We start from the raw sequence: 14697 nt of genomic DNA on the forward strand, positions 1-14697 counted from the left end.
CTGTCATGCAATCTCTCTCATAAGATCAAAGAGGTGTTTCTATAGGAGGAGGAATTTCATTTTAGGACAATCTGTGGGTCGGGCATGTGATTGTTTCTTCCTGGGGTCTCTTTAGCTCTCCTGTGATGAACTCAGACAAAGTGCTGCATTTAAACAGATAGTTCATCCAAAATTAAAACTGTATTATCCTTACTATTTTACTCATTCCAAGATTTTCCTTCCCTTGTGCATCTGTGAATTTTAGCAGAATGAAGTCTGAGTCAAAGATTTATGTAAGGAAAAGATAGAAAATTAAGTGGTTATTTAATCATCACATTCACATATGTTCAAATACAGCATGTTACATTAGTTTTTACATTAACAATTCCAGATGTCATTGTTGCAGGGTTTTTTTTAAACCTGACAGCCCCAGTTTCCATTCACTTTCATTGTATGTTAAGGAGCAGCTTGAGCATTCTGCTCAAAGCAGCTATTTATGTTTTATGGGTGAAAGAAAATTATAAAGATGACAAATTCATTTTTGAGCGAACTATTACTAAATTTCATTAAAGTTCTGCCATGTGCCTAAAAAGATTCTCATAAAACAGCAACTTGCCAATGCCAATTATGAACAGAGGGGGCGCTGTAAAGGTTCCTAAAGAAGAATCCACAATAACATAGTGAAATCCCTTACTGGAATATTTCTATGAAGTATGAAGTAGATGATGTCTCTATTTCCATTGCGTGATGCGATGTGGAAATGATTCTGTCACATCTGAACAAGCTGATACGGTTCAAACTCCTTCCAGTGTGTATGGCCTCAGGCCTGGTTGTATCGAGTGCTGCTCTTTCTCGTGGCTAACACTCTGAGCATGGAGTTTATGGCCTCCTCTGTTTTTAGTGTGCGAAGTAAAGAATTTCCGTTTCAATTTCATGCCTGTCAGGGATAAAACATGATAAAACGCAATGAAACGCAGCTCATCTGCCCAGTCTGTAAATGGACTAAACTGATGCACATGACAGACTTTGGTGGTACATGAATAAGTGAGCTTTTAAAAAGGCCTTGGGTCGTAGTCAGTGCACTCTTCTGCTTTCCTCTTGGCCATGAAAATGAGGCCCTGTTTAGTCATTGGAAAAGCAGGGAACAAAACCTTGAGTTAATGAAGGCCTCTTTCAATCATGTCCTGATATGCCATTGTAACGCAAGTGCTGTGAAATATAGACAATGCCCTGAAAATGAGCTTTGCTCTGGTAACAACCAAAGCAGGAACAATTATTTCTCATTTAATTGTTAATTCTAAAACATTAAACCTTGTAATATTTATAAGTGTAATTAGTTATTTCTTATAATGTCATATTTAAAATTCAGTGCTTCATAAATAGTATGTATTTATTTGTTGTTTGTTTAATTGTTTTTGTCTTAATTCTTTTATACAACTGTGAATGGAAGGTCTGGTGCCTCAGTAACCAGTTACTAGCTTGGTTGTTAATGAAACAACTCTACATAATAAGTTTGTGTGCATCAGTTGAGCAACTTGTCGTATTTTGAATGTTTTCTGTATGTAATTAGTTTGAAAAAATGCTGGGACGGAATGACGTTTTGGGTAAAAATCTAAAGAGATGTCCCCAGAGGTTGCACTGCCCTTGGTAACAACCACACAGCTTTATTAGGGACACTCTCTGTGAAGAAATATTTCCGTAAAGGCCTTTTTGATATTACGTTTTTGCCAAAATTAGAAGGGAAAAATGCATGGATGAACAGAACACAGTAATGTGTGAAAAATATCTGACAATCAGCTCGGAGGGGCGTTTTTTCCCCTCTCCGTCGGACTTGCGCTTGTTGTGTCATTAATCATTGTGTGATCTTGGTCACTCATTTCAAGTAATAAAAGTTTCCATCATAAACGCACAACAGGTCTGAGTCACTCAGTCACACCAGCTTCCAGCTATGACTCCTATTAAATCAAGCAAGCAGAACGTTTCCTAAGGCAGCCGTTGCCTTTTAATTTCCTGAAGAACCTTAGAATATCATTCATTACCAGAACTACACATATTTGGTTTTTAAAAGTCTCATAAATCAATAGTGGCCTGACTGCAATAATTATAACAAGTTAACATGTAATTTCCAGGCTGAAAGCCGCATGGCCGGATTTTAGCATATGCAAACGAGGTAATTCAAATAGTGTAGGGATATTAATACAGAAGGGCAGGTAACGAGGTACGGGCCATGAATTATGCATCAAAAAGTGGTTGATCTTCAATAAAGGAAATGAATTCACTGTGTAATCTAATTAGTTATGGAAGTCTATTATGTCGAGCAGCAGAAAGCAACTGTCCTTGAAAAGGAATTTATTTACAGTACATGTTAGCTCTTCGGAATGGGATTGTGTTCTGGTCCGAATGTTAACGGCAACCTCTGTCTCTCACCCCACCCCTTCTTTCTCGTCTTCCCTCTCTCTGCCTCCCCCCTTCCGCCACTTCACTTCTGTTTTAGCTCAAGACCCGGGAGGCCTCCGAAACGGACCCAGAGTGTGACATCGCCGGAGAACCCTCACATCATGCCGCACTCGGTGCCAGGCCTCATGTCGCCGGGAATCATTCCCCCCACAGGTAACGCACACGGACCTCCTCCCGCGTCCCGGCCCGTTCTCGCAGCAGCCCGCCGCCCATCCGTTAAATGGCACGCTGCAAAATCTGACAGCTCTCATCCAAACTACCAGCCAGAACCATTGACCGTCCCACCCGACCCCCCTCCCTTCCCAGCAAGGCCCCCCCTGTGCAACCACAGCTCCAGAATAAATTGGAGTGGAGAGTTGTTCTCTTCCAGATTATTATAGTGGATGCTGCATTCTGCCTTGAGTGGATTTTAATTAGCCCGATTAAATCCACTTCGCTGCTATATGTACATAGGCCGATGTGATGTTAAAGTAAGCTTATCGCCACAAGAATCAACAACAACCGTTTGTGCCTTCAGTTCGCCTGAAGCAAGTCTTATGCTTTTGTTCTATTTACGGCTGGTTTTCATTGTAGCAGCTTTGAAGTCGTTCGCGAGAAAGGCTTCTGATTTACATATCGTGCTCTCGGTTGTTCTGCCGTCTTTTAATAACACACAGTCATTAGGTTATGGTTCACTCCTTGTTAATGTACAGTTAACTTCTCGTTAAGTCTCTCTTGTGGATTCTTGAGCAATTATTGAACACAAAACCATATAGTTATCATTTTCAAACCCAAGTACCTTGTGTTTGTTTTGTTTTTGTTTTTTCATTGCAAAGTATGGTGTTTTCTGTTCTGTGGGACAAATGATCTTGCTGTCACAAAACAAGCTACTACAGAGTCTTCAGACAAGCAGCTCTTTTTGATGACTTTATATTTGCATACGTGCCTTTTGGCAGACACTTTATCCACTGTGACTTACAGTGCATCCAAACTATACATTTTATCTGTATGCATGTTCTTTGGAAATTTAACTTAAGGTCTTGGCATGCTAGCACCAACGCTCATCAGTTATCTTGATTAATTATGTGGTAAGAGTTATATAATGCCTCATACCATTGATTCAGGTGTTCATTATAACAACATGTTACACATTCACTGTAAAAAAAAAAAAAAAGTTGTTTCAACTTAAAAAAGTAAGTGTTCGTACTGCCTTAAAATTTTAAGTTTAGTCAACATGAAATGTTAAGTTGCACTACATGAAAATGTGAATATTTGAGTTGAGTAAACTGAAAATTTGAAGGCAGCACAAACACTTATTTTTTTTTAAGTTGAAACAGTTTTTTTACAATATTCAAGTCAGAAACATAACATAAAAAATATTGTAACCAATAAAATCAAATAAATTCATTTGAACTACACTAAATACAAGATTGTGTTCTGTTATACAAAACTAAATTCTTAAAAGCAAACTATAAAAGTTGAGTGATTAACTTTATTTATCTTTTAAAGTGATCATTTAAAAAAAACTATCCCACTTGTTATCTGTTCTTTAAAATTATTAAAATGCAGCATGCACACACACACAAAAAAAAACAGTTTTCAACTTAAAAAGTAAGTGTTCGTGCTGCCTTAAAATTTTAAGTTGTACTTCATGAAAACATGGATATTTGAGTTGAGTAAACTTAAAATTTTAAGGCAGCACGAATACTTACTTTTTTAAGTTGAAACTACTTTTTTAAGTTGTTTTTTTTTTTACAGTGTGCAAAATTAAAATAACTTGCAAAACTGTTCATCATAATTCGCTACTATTTGCTTTCTACTCACTGATCTGTATTTAGATTATTGATATATTTAATATTATTAATATTATAGATCAGACATGCTAATGTTCCAGTGTCACAACCTTGCAACTCATGCATAATCTATAAATTTGACTTTGTGTGGTCACTAACTAAATTTCCAACTTCACTTGAAGGGCATATTAATGAAAGTTATTATAAAGTGACTTTAATTCCTAAATCTTTCATTCTTCGTTTATGTGAATTTGAATTTACCAGTATATGTCAGTATGTCACAATGGTAGTGAGACTGTATCCCTGTTAAATAATTGTTAGTCTTGTTATTTGGCCAGTTTTGCCCATATATTTGCCCACCAGCCCTGAAGATCTTTACCACAACACTGTTTTAATCATTTTCAGCCTGTAGTTTAAACAATAGAGCATGGCGCTAGCAATGCCAAGGTCATGGGTGGAATTCACACCGAACGCTGTGTTACTTTGGATAAGAGCCTGCCAGATGCTTGAAATGTGAATATACAAGTTCTCTTTGAATTCAGCGCTAATCAAAGTTTAGACATAAACCTAAAGAACTGCAGAATTTTCTTTTTTATGTTCTTTGCTGTATAAGTATAGCATTCTCTTTCTGAACTTGAAATTCAGGGGAAACTATTGAAATTCCAGCTTGGCAATAGAACTGGTAATCTTGAACAATGCCTCAGAAGCAATAGTGAACCATTCGGCTTGGGAAACTGCGTCCAGCTGCCCCTCCATGTTTGAGTGAGGTCAGCCTATCAGTGTCTTGTTTAGAAACAGGAACTCAAAGGCCATGTGGTACAGGATGAGAGCCTAGGATGAGAGTCTACTCTTATTTAGTCCTCAGCAACCATGACAAAACCCCTTTGATATCCAGGCCTTTAAACCATGAGAGAGGCTCTGATCTTGACATTTTGGTTGGAACTTCTAAAGAAAAGTAACATTTTATACAATCAAGTTTGTGAGGGTCTTTGGTTGTTTGCTTGACAAAGCGGCATGCAATGAGTAGATGCAGAGAGATTTGTTCGCACTCGGCTTTCACGGATCCCGGTTATCTTGAACAGCACTAGGACTGGGAGAGCAAATGTAGACAACAGTTAAAACAGCATGAAGTGGTCCTAGTTATTTTGTTAATGTAACTTTATAAAGGGGTGTAAATGTAATTTTGGCAAATGTTCAGGGGCCTTTGTGCACAACACTGTGTTAAAGCAGCACTTGAGATGTTTTTTTTTTTCAATAGCATGTCATTTAACACCACGGTTACACTGTTCAAATAGAGTCATTTCTAGCTCCCTGTTGATTCCTGTTATATTAAGCAGGTGACTTTATAGTTAACAAATATACCAAATATATGCCTAAATGTTTAAATGTGTTGTATATGAAATCTTACAGGTCAGTTGCTTTGGATTTGACAGAAATTAAAATCAAGAAATGATTAATTACTGCCTTAACTCTGACTTAATAGATACAATTAATATATGTACAATTGCGAGTTATAAAGCCAGAATTTTCTCTCAGAATTGTAATACAGACTCCCAATTGCGAGTAATAAAGTAACAATTCTGAGAATGTATCAGTCTTTTTCCCCTCAAAACTGGACTTATAACTCACTATTCTCAGAAAAAAGTCAAATTACGTGAGATACAAACTCGCATTTGTGGGAAAAAAGTCAGAATTGATTTTATATCAATCAATTCTGAGAAAAAAGTCAGAATTGTTAGTTTATATCTCGCAATTCTGACTTTGTAACTCATAGTTCTTAGAAATTGATTCAGAATTGTGAGATATAAACTCACAATTCTTAAAAAATGAATTCAGAATTGTGTGATATAAACTCGCACTTGTGAGTTATAAAGTCAGAACTGCGAGATTTACTTTTTTCTCTCAAAATTGTGATACAAACTCACAATTGCGAGTTATAAAGTCACAATACTGGGAATGTATCAGTCTTTTTTCCCCTCGAAACTGGACTTTATAATTTAATCGCGATTTTATATCTCACAATTCTCCGAGAAAAGTCAAATTACGTAAAAAAAAAAGTCAGAATTGCAAGATACCAACTTGCATTTGCGAGAAAAAAAGTCAGAATTATTTTATATCATGCAATTCTGAAAAAAAAGTCTGAATTGTGAGTTTATATCTCACAACTCTGATTTTATAACTCGTAATTGCGAGTTTATATTACGCAATTCTGAGAAATAAAGTCAGAATTGTTCGTTTATATCTCACAATTTTGACTTTATAACTTGCAATTGTGAATTTATATCTCACTGAATTGAAAGATTAAAAAAATATATATTCAGTGGCAGAAACAGGCCTTCATAATAAATTGATCAAAAGTGACAGTAAATACAGTAGAGAATTAGTTTCAAATAAATATTTTTGTTTGCTTGTTTATTTGTTTTATGTTTTCATTTTTATTCATTAAAGAATCCTAATTATAAAAAAATATATAAAGCAGCACACCAGTTTTTAACAATAAAATTATTTATTTATTTTTTTTTTTTTTTTTTTTAGCACCAAAATCAGCATATTATTTTAATTTCTGAGGGATCATGTGAAGCTGAAGACTGGAACTTCTAAAATTCATAATTTATTTTTAAAAAAACGTCAGAGTGTAGTTTATATTATGCAATTCTGACAAAAAAAAAAGTCAGAATTGTGAGTTTATATCTCGCAACTTAGGCTTTATAACTCGCAATTTTATATACAAAGATAGATAGATAGATAGATATAGACTGTTCACACACACATGCCTGACACTTTAACAGTGTCTCACAGCTATGCAGGAAATGACATCAGAGTATCATTCCATCAGTCTGTCATCAGGTGGACACAATCAACTAGAACTGCAGCAAGACTGGGAGAATGGACACAAAAAGAGGTTAATGAAACATGTAGCCCTTCACGCAGATGCAAGATTACACTGTCATAAACAGATCAGTCAACTCTAATGTGACTCTCCTCACACCCAGTGTCGTCAGCTTATAATTGATGTGCGGTATTTGGCTCTAATGCAGATGGAACAATTCAGATGCATTAATTTAGCCAGTCCTCGCTGGCACAACCTCAGCTTCGAGCGTGCGATCGGTCCTCAATAGTCACCGCAACGGAGCTCATTTCTGCAAATATACTGGGTAAATAGAGTGAAATTTGGCCTCTGTCTTTATTAGGAGCCCACAACATTAAGTCAGTAGATAAGCACTTGCTTATCATAAGCATGGCTAAGTCACTCTTTGTGTACTGATGTGAAGTTAATCTGATCTTAATTTAATTACACTATTAGTGGAAGGAGGCACATAGATTCCTTATTTGTTATAAGAATGTTCTGACATTGAGCAGGTATGGGGCAGCCCGCATGTTAATTAATAATGAACATTCTGACAATATTCAGAGGCATGACAGCGTTAAGCCAGTCTGCTGCTGGTTCCTTTGCATATTAATAGATCCTTCATTATTATTTAATATGACAGCTGCTCCAAGGGCTACGATCAGACCCCATCTCTATTATTTGCTGTTTTGTGCGCAGTATGACAGTACCATGCGATTCTTTATTTGTCAAAGTCCCCTCCCCACGCCGCCGTCTTGCGCCCGTCTGCCCGCTCGCTCTCGCTCAGGCTCAGCTGTTTATATATGGCTGAAGAGATCCTTGTGTCTGTGAGAAAACAGACATGGGTGTCTGAATCTAAAGGTGACTTTCAAAAGTCGAAACATTGCGATCTGCTTTTGGTGCTTTGCATACTAATGAATGCTAATTGAGGAAGGAGTGGGCTGCTCGTTGTGATGTTCAGACGTGCACGGCCACTACGAGTGGACTTGTTGCTGATGTGAAGAACAATTTGTGGATGGGCACTCTGATGTAGATGTTACCGTCAAACACCCTTGTAGCCTACGATGGATGTTATTTGTGATCTAATGAACCAAACTATCTCTCTGGAACAATATTGAGTGATAATGTGGAGGAGGATCCATAAACATGGATACAGTTGGCTATTGCATGCTTGTAGTTTGTAGCAGTGGCACTCAACTGGTTTTACTTTATTATTTATTAATTGATTGTTTTATGTTAATAAAATATTTCATAATGTCACAAACCTATACAAATGTATATTTAAAGGAGTAGCTGAAAAAATGAAAATCTGTCATTAATTACTCACCCTCATGTCCTTCCACAACCGTAAGACCTTCATTCAACTTCAGATTAAGATATTTTTGATCAAATCTGAGAGCTTTCTGATCCTGCATAGACAGCAACGCAACTACATTCAAGGCCCAGAAAGGTAGTAAGGACCAGAGCTGGGTAGCAACCGATTACATGAAATCTGGATTACGTAATCAGATTCCAAAAATTAAGTACTTGTAATTAGAGTAAGTTACATTTTAAAATACTTGTAATCAGACTACAGTTACTTTTTAATTGATTACATGATTACATTTTATTCACACAATATCAGTAAATTATTCATCATTTACTGATTCTCTCTAATTCCTCTTTTTTATCTTTTATCTTTTTTAAAATAGTCTACCACTTATATACACTGTGAAAGTCCAGTTTTGTTGACATTCACACATAGACTAGTCATTAGTCAGGTGGTGACACAACGTTTGACCAATGGAATTACAAAAATCATTTCAGGTTTAAGAAGTGTTTTAACATTGCATCAACTACTGATGAACACATTCATTTTAATTTGTATTTTCACTCAGTAGGTTATTTAACCATGTATTGTTATATATTATTGAAAGGCTTTTGTCTTTCAAACTCATTAAAACACACAAATTCTTGTTATTTCTTATTTGCAGATATTTTTTGTCATCTTTCACCTAATATATTTACTTTAAAGGGGTGGTCAATCAGCAATTCTGTAAAAGACAATACTGTATCTACCAAAGACCCCTTTAAGTACCCCTGAGATTTTAAAATAGTATCACATTTGCATGTTCACGGCTCTCTGACCTTGGTTAATGGTCATATGGCTTGCAGGTAAACATAAAGTATTTCATCTTTTTTTAGTAAATGTATTATTTTGATTGTTATTTTAAAATTATTTATTTTAATTTTACATTTTTATGATTAAATTACTTGTTAGCCTTTCATTAAAACCCCTACAGTTTTCATGTTGTTAATTACAATGAAAGGAATATATTTTATCACTCTTTGTATTTTTACATCATTATAGTATAAGATTATCCTGTGATAATGTTATAATCAGGTTCGGTCAAAAGTAATCTAGTAGTCTTATTATATTACCTAAAATGTGTAATGGATTACGTTACTGACTACAATTTTTGTGAAGTAATTTGGAATCAGTAACGGATTACAGTTTGTAAGTAATCAATCCAGCTCTGGTAAGGACATTGTTAAAATAGTCCATGTGACATCAGTGGCTCAACCATAATTTTATGAAGCTACGAGAGTACTTGGTGCTCTTATGCACATGTGTCGAAGACACTTTAAAGACATTATTTTTGGTTTATTTATGCACAAAAATATTCTCGTAGCTTCGTAAAATTAAACCACTGGTTGAACCACTGATGCCACATGAACTATTTTAACGGTGTCTTTATCACCTTTCCGGCCCTTAAACGTGTCAGTTGTGTTGCTGTCTGTGCAGGGTCAGAAAGCTCTTGGATTTCATCAAAAATACCGTAATTTGTGTTCTTAGGTTCTTAGGTTTTATGGCTTGGTGCGTTAAGAGGGTGACTAATTAACTAATGAGTTATACCTTTAATCTAGCCTGGGTTGTATATACTTTTTGCTTTTGTGGTAGTAATGAAAAATGCAATATTATTCATTTTATTTTATGCATTTATTAGTGGGGTTTTTTTCAGTGCTACTCGAGTGCCCGACTTTTTCACGCAAGCAACCGGAAGGTGATTTTCTCTTTTTTTCTTTCCTCAGGTCTCTGCTCCGCATACATCTCATTTAGAAAACAGTTGACTCTCTCCCATTAGACGCAAATGAAGATTGACCTTCAGTGCGACTGGAGGCCATATTTATTATGAGTGGAGGGGGGGGGAAGTAGATCCCCTCCGCAGCTGTAGGGCATGAATATACAACAGCAAACGAGAGCGGCCACTCCGACACCATGTATACGATTCATCAATATGGTACTGATGTACTTTAAAATGCAAACAAGCCCAGAAAGCCGGTGGCATGCAATGTTGCCCACACCATCTGCCTATCTGCTGCTGGGGAGGCAAGGTGGCGTATTAATGCCACATGTTCGATATCTTTCTTTTTCCTTTTCTCTTCACGCTCAGGAAAAGAGACAGAGGCCAAATGGCCACAGTTGAGTCATGTCAGTGAATGTGACAGTTTAGTGATGATGAATTTACCAATTGGCTTCCCTCACGTGGGGGGAAAACAAGGGCTGTTGTCTTGTAAAAATTTTAAATACTGATTGCATTTCTTAAATACGTTTGCTAAAAAGCGATTCGTATTATATCTCTCAATTTAGCATCAAATGCCAGATGTGTTCTTATATAGAAATAACAAATACAATTGACTAATGTAATGTAATTTTTATAATATCTATTCAGTGGTTTATTTATCTGCCACAGTAACTTTTCTTACATATTATTATTATATAATTAATCTGCATATCATGTATTTATTTGGATTTATTTTGAATTGAACAGTATAAATATACAGAATTCAAAAAAATATTTTTATGAAGTTGCTCAGCACTTATCCCAGAATCCACTTTTCCGTCTAATCTCATACATGAGACTATTGTACTGTAACCATTTTCAATACACTGTACGTATAAAATGAGAGCGAGATCACAGGATTCAGTGAACACGGCTGGAAAAAAGCTCAGCTTTGATTCATCCATTCACATCATTTCATTAATCTTCATTCATGAATTCAAGGTCTCTTTCAAGGATCCTCCTTTTACTTATTGTGAGTCTTTCAGGTGTTTTGTCATTGAAAAAGAGTAAATGACAGCGAGTCAGTTCTTTATCCAATCTCCCTGTCTCCACTGTCCTCCTTTTAAACAAATCAAACAATGGAGAAAAAAATTAGGATTGCCACTGGAGCCAAAAGACTGTGAATCGCAGCGTTCCTGTTCATTCAGAGGGAATGACAATGGATTTGAAGTGAGATGAGAGCGTTTACTGTGCGTATGTTTGAGACGTTTCACACATTTGTGTACGTGTGTGTGTGATTTGAGCGGTTTCCCACTGTTTCAGACTGTTTGTTTTCACTTTGTCGTACATCCCCACCCGTTTATTTACAAACAGAAACCATGGCAACATGTCAGTCCTGATATGTTCTCCTGACTCCATCTGTCACCATCAAAGCTCGACGGCGTCATCTTTGCATTTAGAGAGAAAAAGAGACGAAAATCAGAGAAGACGTACATGACAGTGAGGCTTCCAGCAGAAAACGTTGCATCAGTCCAATGGGGCCAGCTGTGTAATCACAAACAGCAAAGCTACTGTCGGTGATGGGATGCAAATGATCCGCTCTAGTTAAGACGCGGTGCTAGACTGAGTTAGGCTAGTGATGGGAGAAAAGACCGTTTCAAATAGTTGGAGCGAGAAGCAGATTTTACTACTCAAAGTAATGTGCGATCTCAAAAACATGAGTTTGAAATTGTTCTTTTGCATGATTACATAAATAATATACTGATACTGGATACTACTGAATACTAAAGCAGCTGAATTTACTTATTTGTTTGTTTGTTTGTTTGTTTCTAACAAATCTGTTCATTCAAATTGTAACATTTAAAACAATCCATTTTAGCTTTTATTTATTTATTTAGACAATAATATAACAATCAAAAAGTTTGGGTTCAGTATTTTTTTTTAAGTTATTGTTTTATTTTTTCAGCAAGGGTGCATTAAAAATACAGTGAAAACATTAATAGTTAATATAAAATATAACTTGTTTCCATGATGGCAAAACTGATTTTTTCAGCAGCCATTACTTAATTCTTTTTTGTCACATGATCCTTCAGAAATCTTCTAATATGCTGATTTGGTGCTCAAGAAATATTTATTTTTCTCTTTCTTTCTTTCTTTTTTTTTCTTTCTTTGTTTCATTATAAATTTCTTTATTGTAAATTAAAAGCAGAAATTAAAGCATCCTAAGATAGATAGATAGATAGTTAGATGGATGGATGGATGGATGGATGCATGGATGGATAGTAGGACAAATTAACAAATGATTATGCAATCAATGGATGGATGGATGGATGGACGGATGGAAAAATAAATAAATAAATAATTAAATAATGATTTTAATTTTTTTCCCCCACGAAATCTGTTACTCTTACATTACTGTTTCTTTTCCCCGATTAAATTACTAGAAAAAAATAAAATAAAATAAAATTCTAAAAGCATTTCTTGCCCAAACCTTGGCTTTAGGCCCATTTTAGTTGAACCTTTGTGATGCAGTGACTCCATCTTTCTGTCTTCCTACTGTAGGCCTCACAGCCGCCGCTGCAGCAGCCGCAGCCGCCACCAACGCTGCCATCGCAGAGGCCATGAAGGTGAAGAAGATCAAACTGGAGGTGATGAGCAGCTACCACGGTAGCAACACCCAGCACGGGGCCGACTCTGAGAATGGAGACCTCAGCTCCAGTGTGGGTGAGTCACCATCCACCAGCATCATGACTCACACCGCATGTAGGCCTGGTATTAGCAAACATCTCGCGATCCATCACAAGTGGTCAGGCAAGACACATCGCTGTTTACACCTGAGAGTAACATACTTATCAAATGTGTGTTCTTTGACTTTCTACTTGTGATCAGATTTATGAGGGGAGAGTCTCTGATTTCATGACTAAATGTTGATAAATGTTGTAATTTTAACCTTTTTTAAAGGTTTATGTGATCTGTCACTGCATGTTGATACCAGACATACGGTATCAACGATTTTCAGTAAGGCCTTGTGCATGTATATGTATGCACTTTCTAAATTTTCAACTAAAAGGTTGTTTTCTTTCAGAGCTTCAAAACCCTTGTTTTAAAAGCAAGTGACACTTGAGGGAATCATCGGGACAGATTAGCATACAAATATTATGTGTTGTATTATGTGCTGTAGGTTGTATGTTTTCTACTTTCTCCCAATATCCACCTTATTTTTCAATTCCATCGTTTTCTGTGAATATGCAAGACTTACGGTTCATTAGCCATATGGCAATAACGAGAAGGCTAACAACATGCAGTAAATGGTAAAACAGTTTGAACTACACATCAGTGTGATCATAATTAAGATAATACATTAAAATAATATGGTAAGGCACACCAGTTTGCAATATTCAGCAGCAAAAAGAACAGTTTTGTACAGCTAAAAATAGCTGGATGCGACACCAGAACCAAACCAATTAAATTTACAAATGGCCGCGCCCACTGTTGCAGGAAATATAAGGTGGACAGTTCAAGCATTCAATAAGCATTTTGGACCCTATTTACACTTGTATTTAGTGCTTTTCACTCAGATGACCAGAAACTGTTAACAGGGTCTTAGACTTTACACTTAGGGACAGTTCACCCCAAAAAAAAGAAAATTCATGTTATTTCAAACCTATATTACTTTTTATTCTTTTTTGAAGAATTTAACTCATTTCGTCCACTCACTTTGACATTCACAAATGACACTTTTGACATTTTTTAAATATCTTAATCTGTAAAAGAAAGTCATGTTTTTGAAGGTTAATTCAGTTTTGGAACAACATTCTATCCCTTTAAGAATAGACTGATGTACTGTTATAAAACTAAACATAATATTTCCTACTTTTTAACTATGCAGAGCTCTTAAAACATGTTCTTTAACTCACATTAATGCAGTTTAACCTGCAAACGTCCAAATCTATAAGGAAACTCAAAAGTCAGGTTTTAAAGGTTAATTCAGTTCTGGAATTGAATGAATCCATACAAGCAATATTCGAGTGAACTGTCCCTTTAAGAACAAACTGATCTGCTGATATGAAACTGAACATAATTCCTGCTGTTTAACTATGCAGAATGCTTCAAATGTGTTCTTTAACTCACATAAATGCAGTTTAACCTGCAATCTTCCGAATCTATAATTCAGTTTTTGAACAACATTTTGGAGTGAGCTATCCCTTTAAGAACAAACTGATCTGAAACACAATTCCTGCTATTTACCTATGCAGAATTCTTAAAACATGTACTTGAACTCAGTGCAGTTTAACCTGCAAACTTCCAAATCTATAAGGAAACCGAAAAGCTTTGGGTAATCTTCTTTTGAGCAGTCAGTTTGTTTGGTTGATTCCAAATTCATCATTAGCAGGTAATGCACTTTTAAATTAGCTACACATCAAATGCATCCATGAGCACTTTATCCCAAAGCTAATAGCTATTAAGCGAGCCGCTAATTCAATTTGGTGAAGAAAATTGGTTTTGAATGTCCCCCGCTCCAATTAATCGTTTCTCAGATACATTGCGATTTTTTTCTCTCTCTTTGCAACATTACTTAAAGCCATTTTTTGTGGAA

The 14697-nt window shown here is 35.9% G+C and overlaps 1 protein-coding gene across 3 annotated transcripts in view; it reads left to right on the forward strand.

Moving 5' to 3' along the window:
- Window positions 1–14697, forward strand: part of dachd (dachshund d) — a 127064-nt gene that overhangs the window by 58471 nt on the left and 53896 nt on the right. For all 3 annotated transcript variants that reach the window (XM_051118813.1, XM_051118814.1, XM_051118812.1), the window contains exons 2-3: window positions 2474–2589; window positions 12663–12824. In XM_051118813.1, coding sequence (XP_050974770.1) covers window positions 2474–2589; window positions 12663–12824 — 278 coding nt within the window. The remainder of the gene's footprint in view (window positions 1–2473; window positions 2590–12662; window positions 12825–14697) is intronic.

Source organism: Labeo rohita, chromosome 9 (genome assembly GCF_022985175.1).
Source record: "Labeo rohita strain BAU-BD-2019 chromosome 9, IGBB_LRoh.1.0, whole genome shotgun sequence".
Lineage (NCBI taxonomy): Eukaryota > Metazoa > Chordata > Actinopteri > Cypriniformes > Cyprinidae > Labeo > Labeo rohita.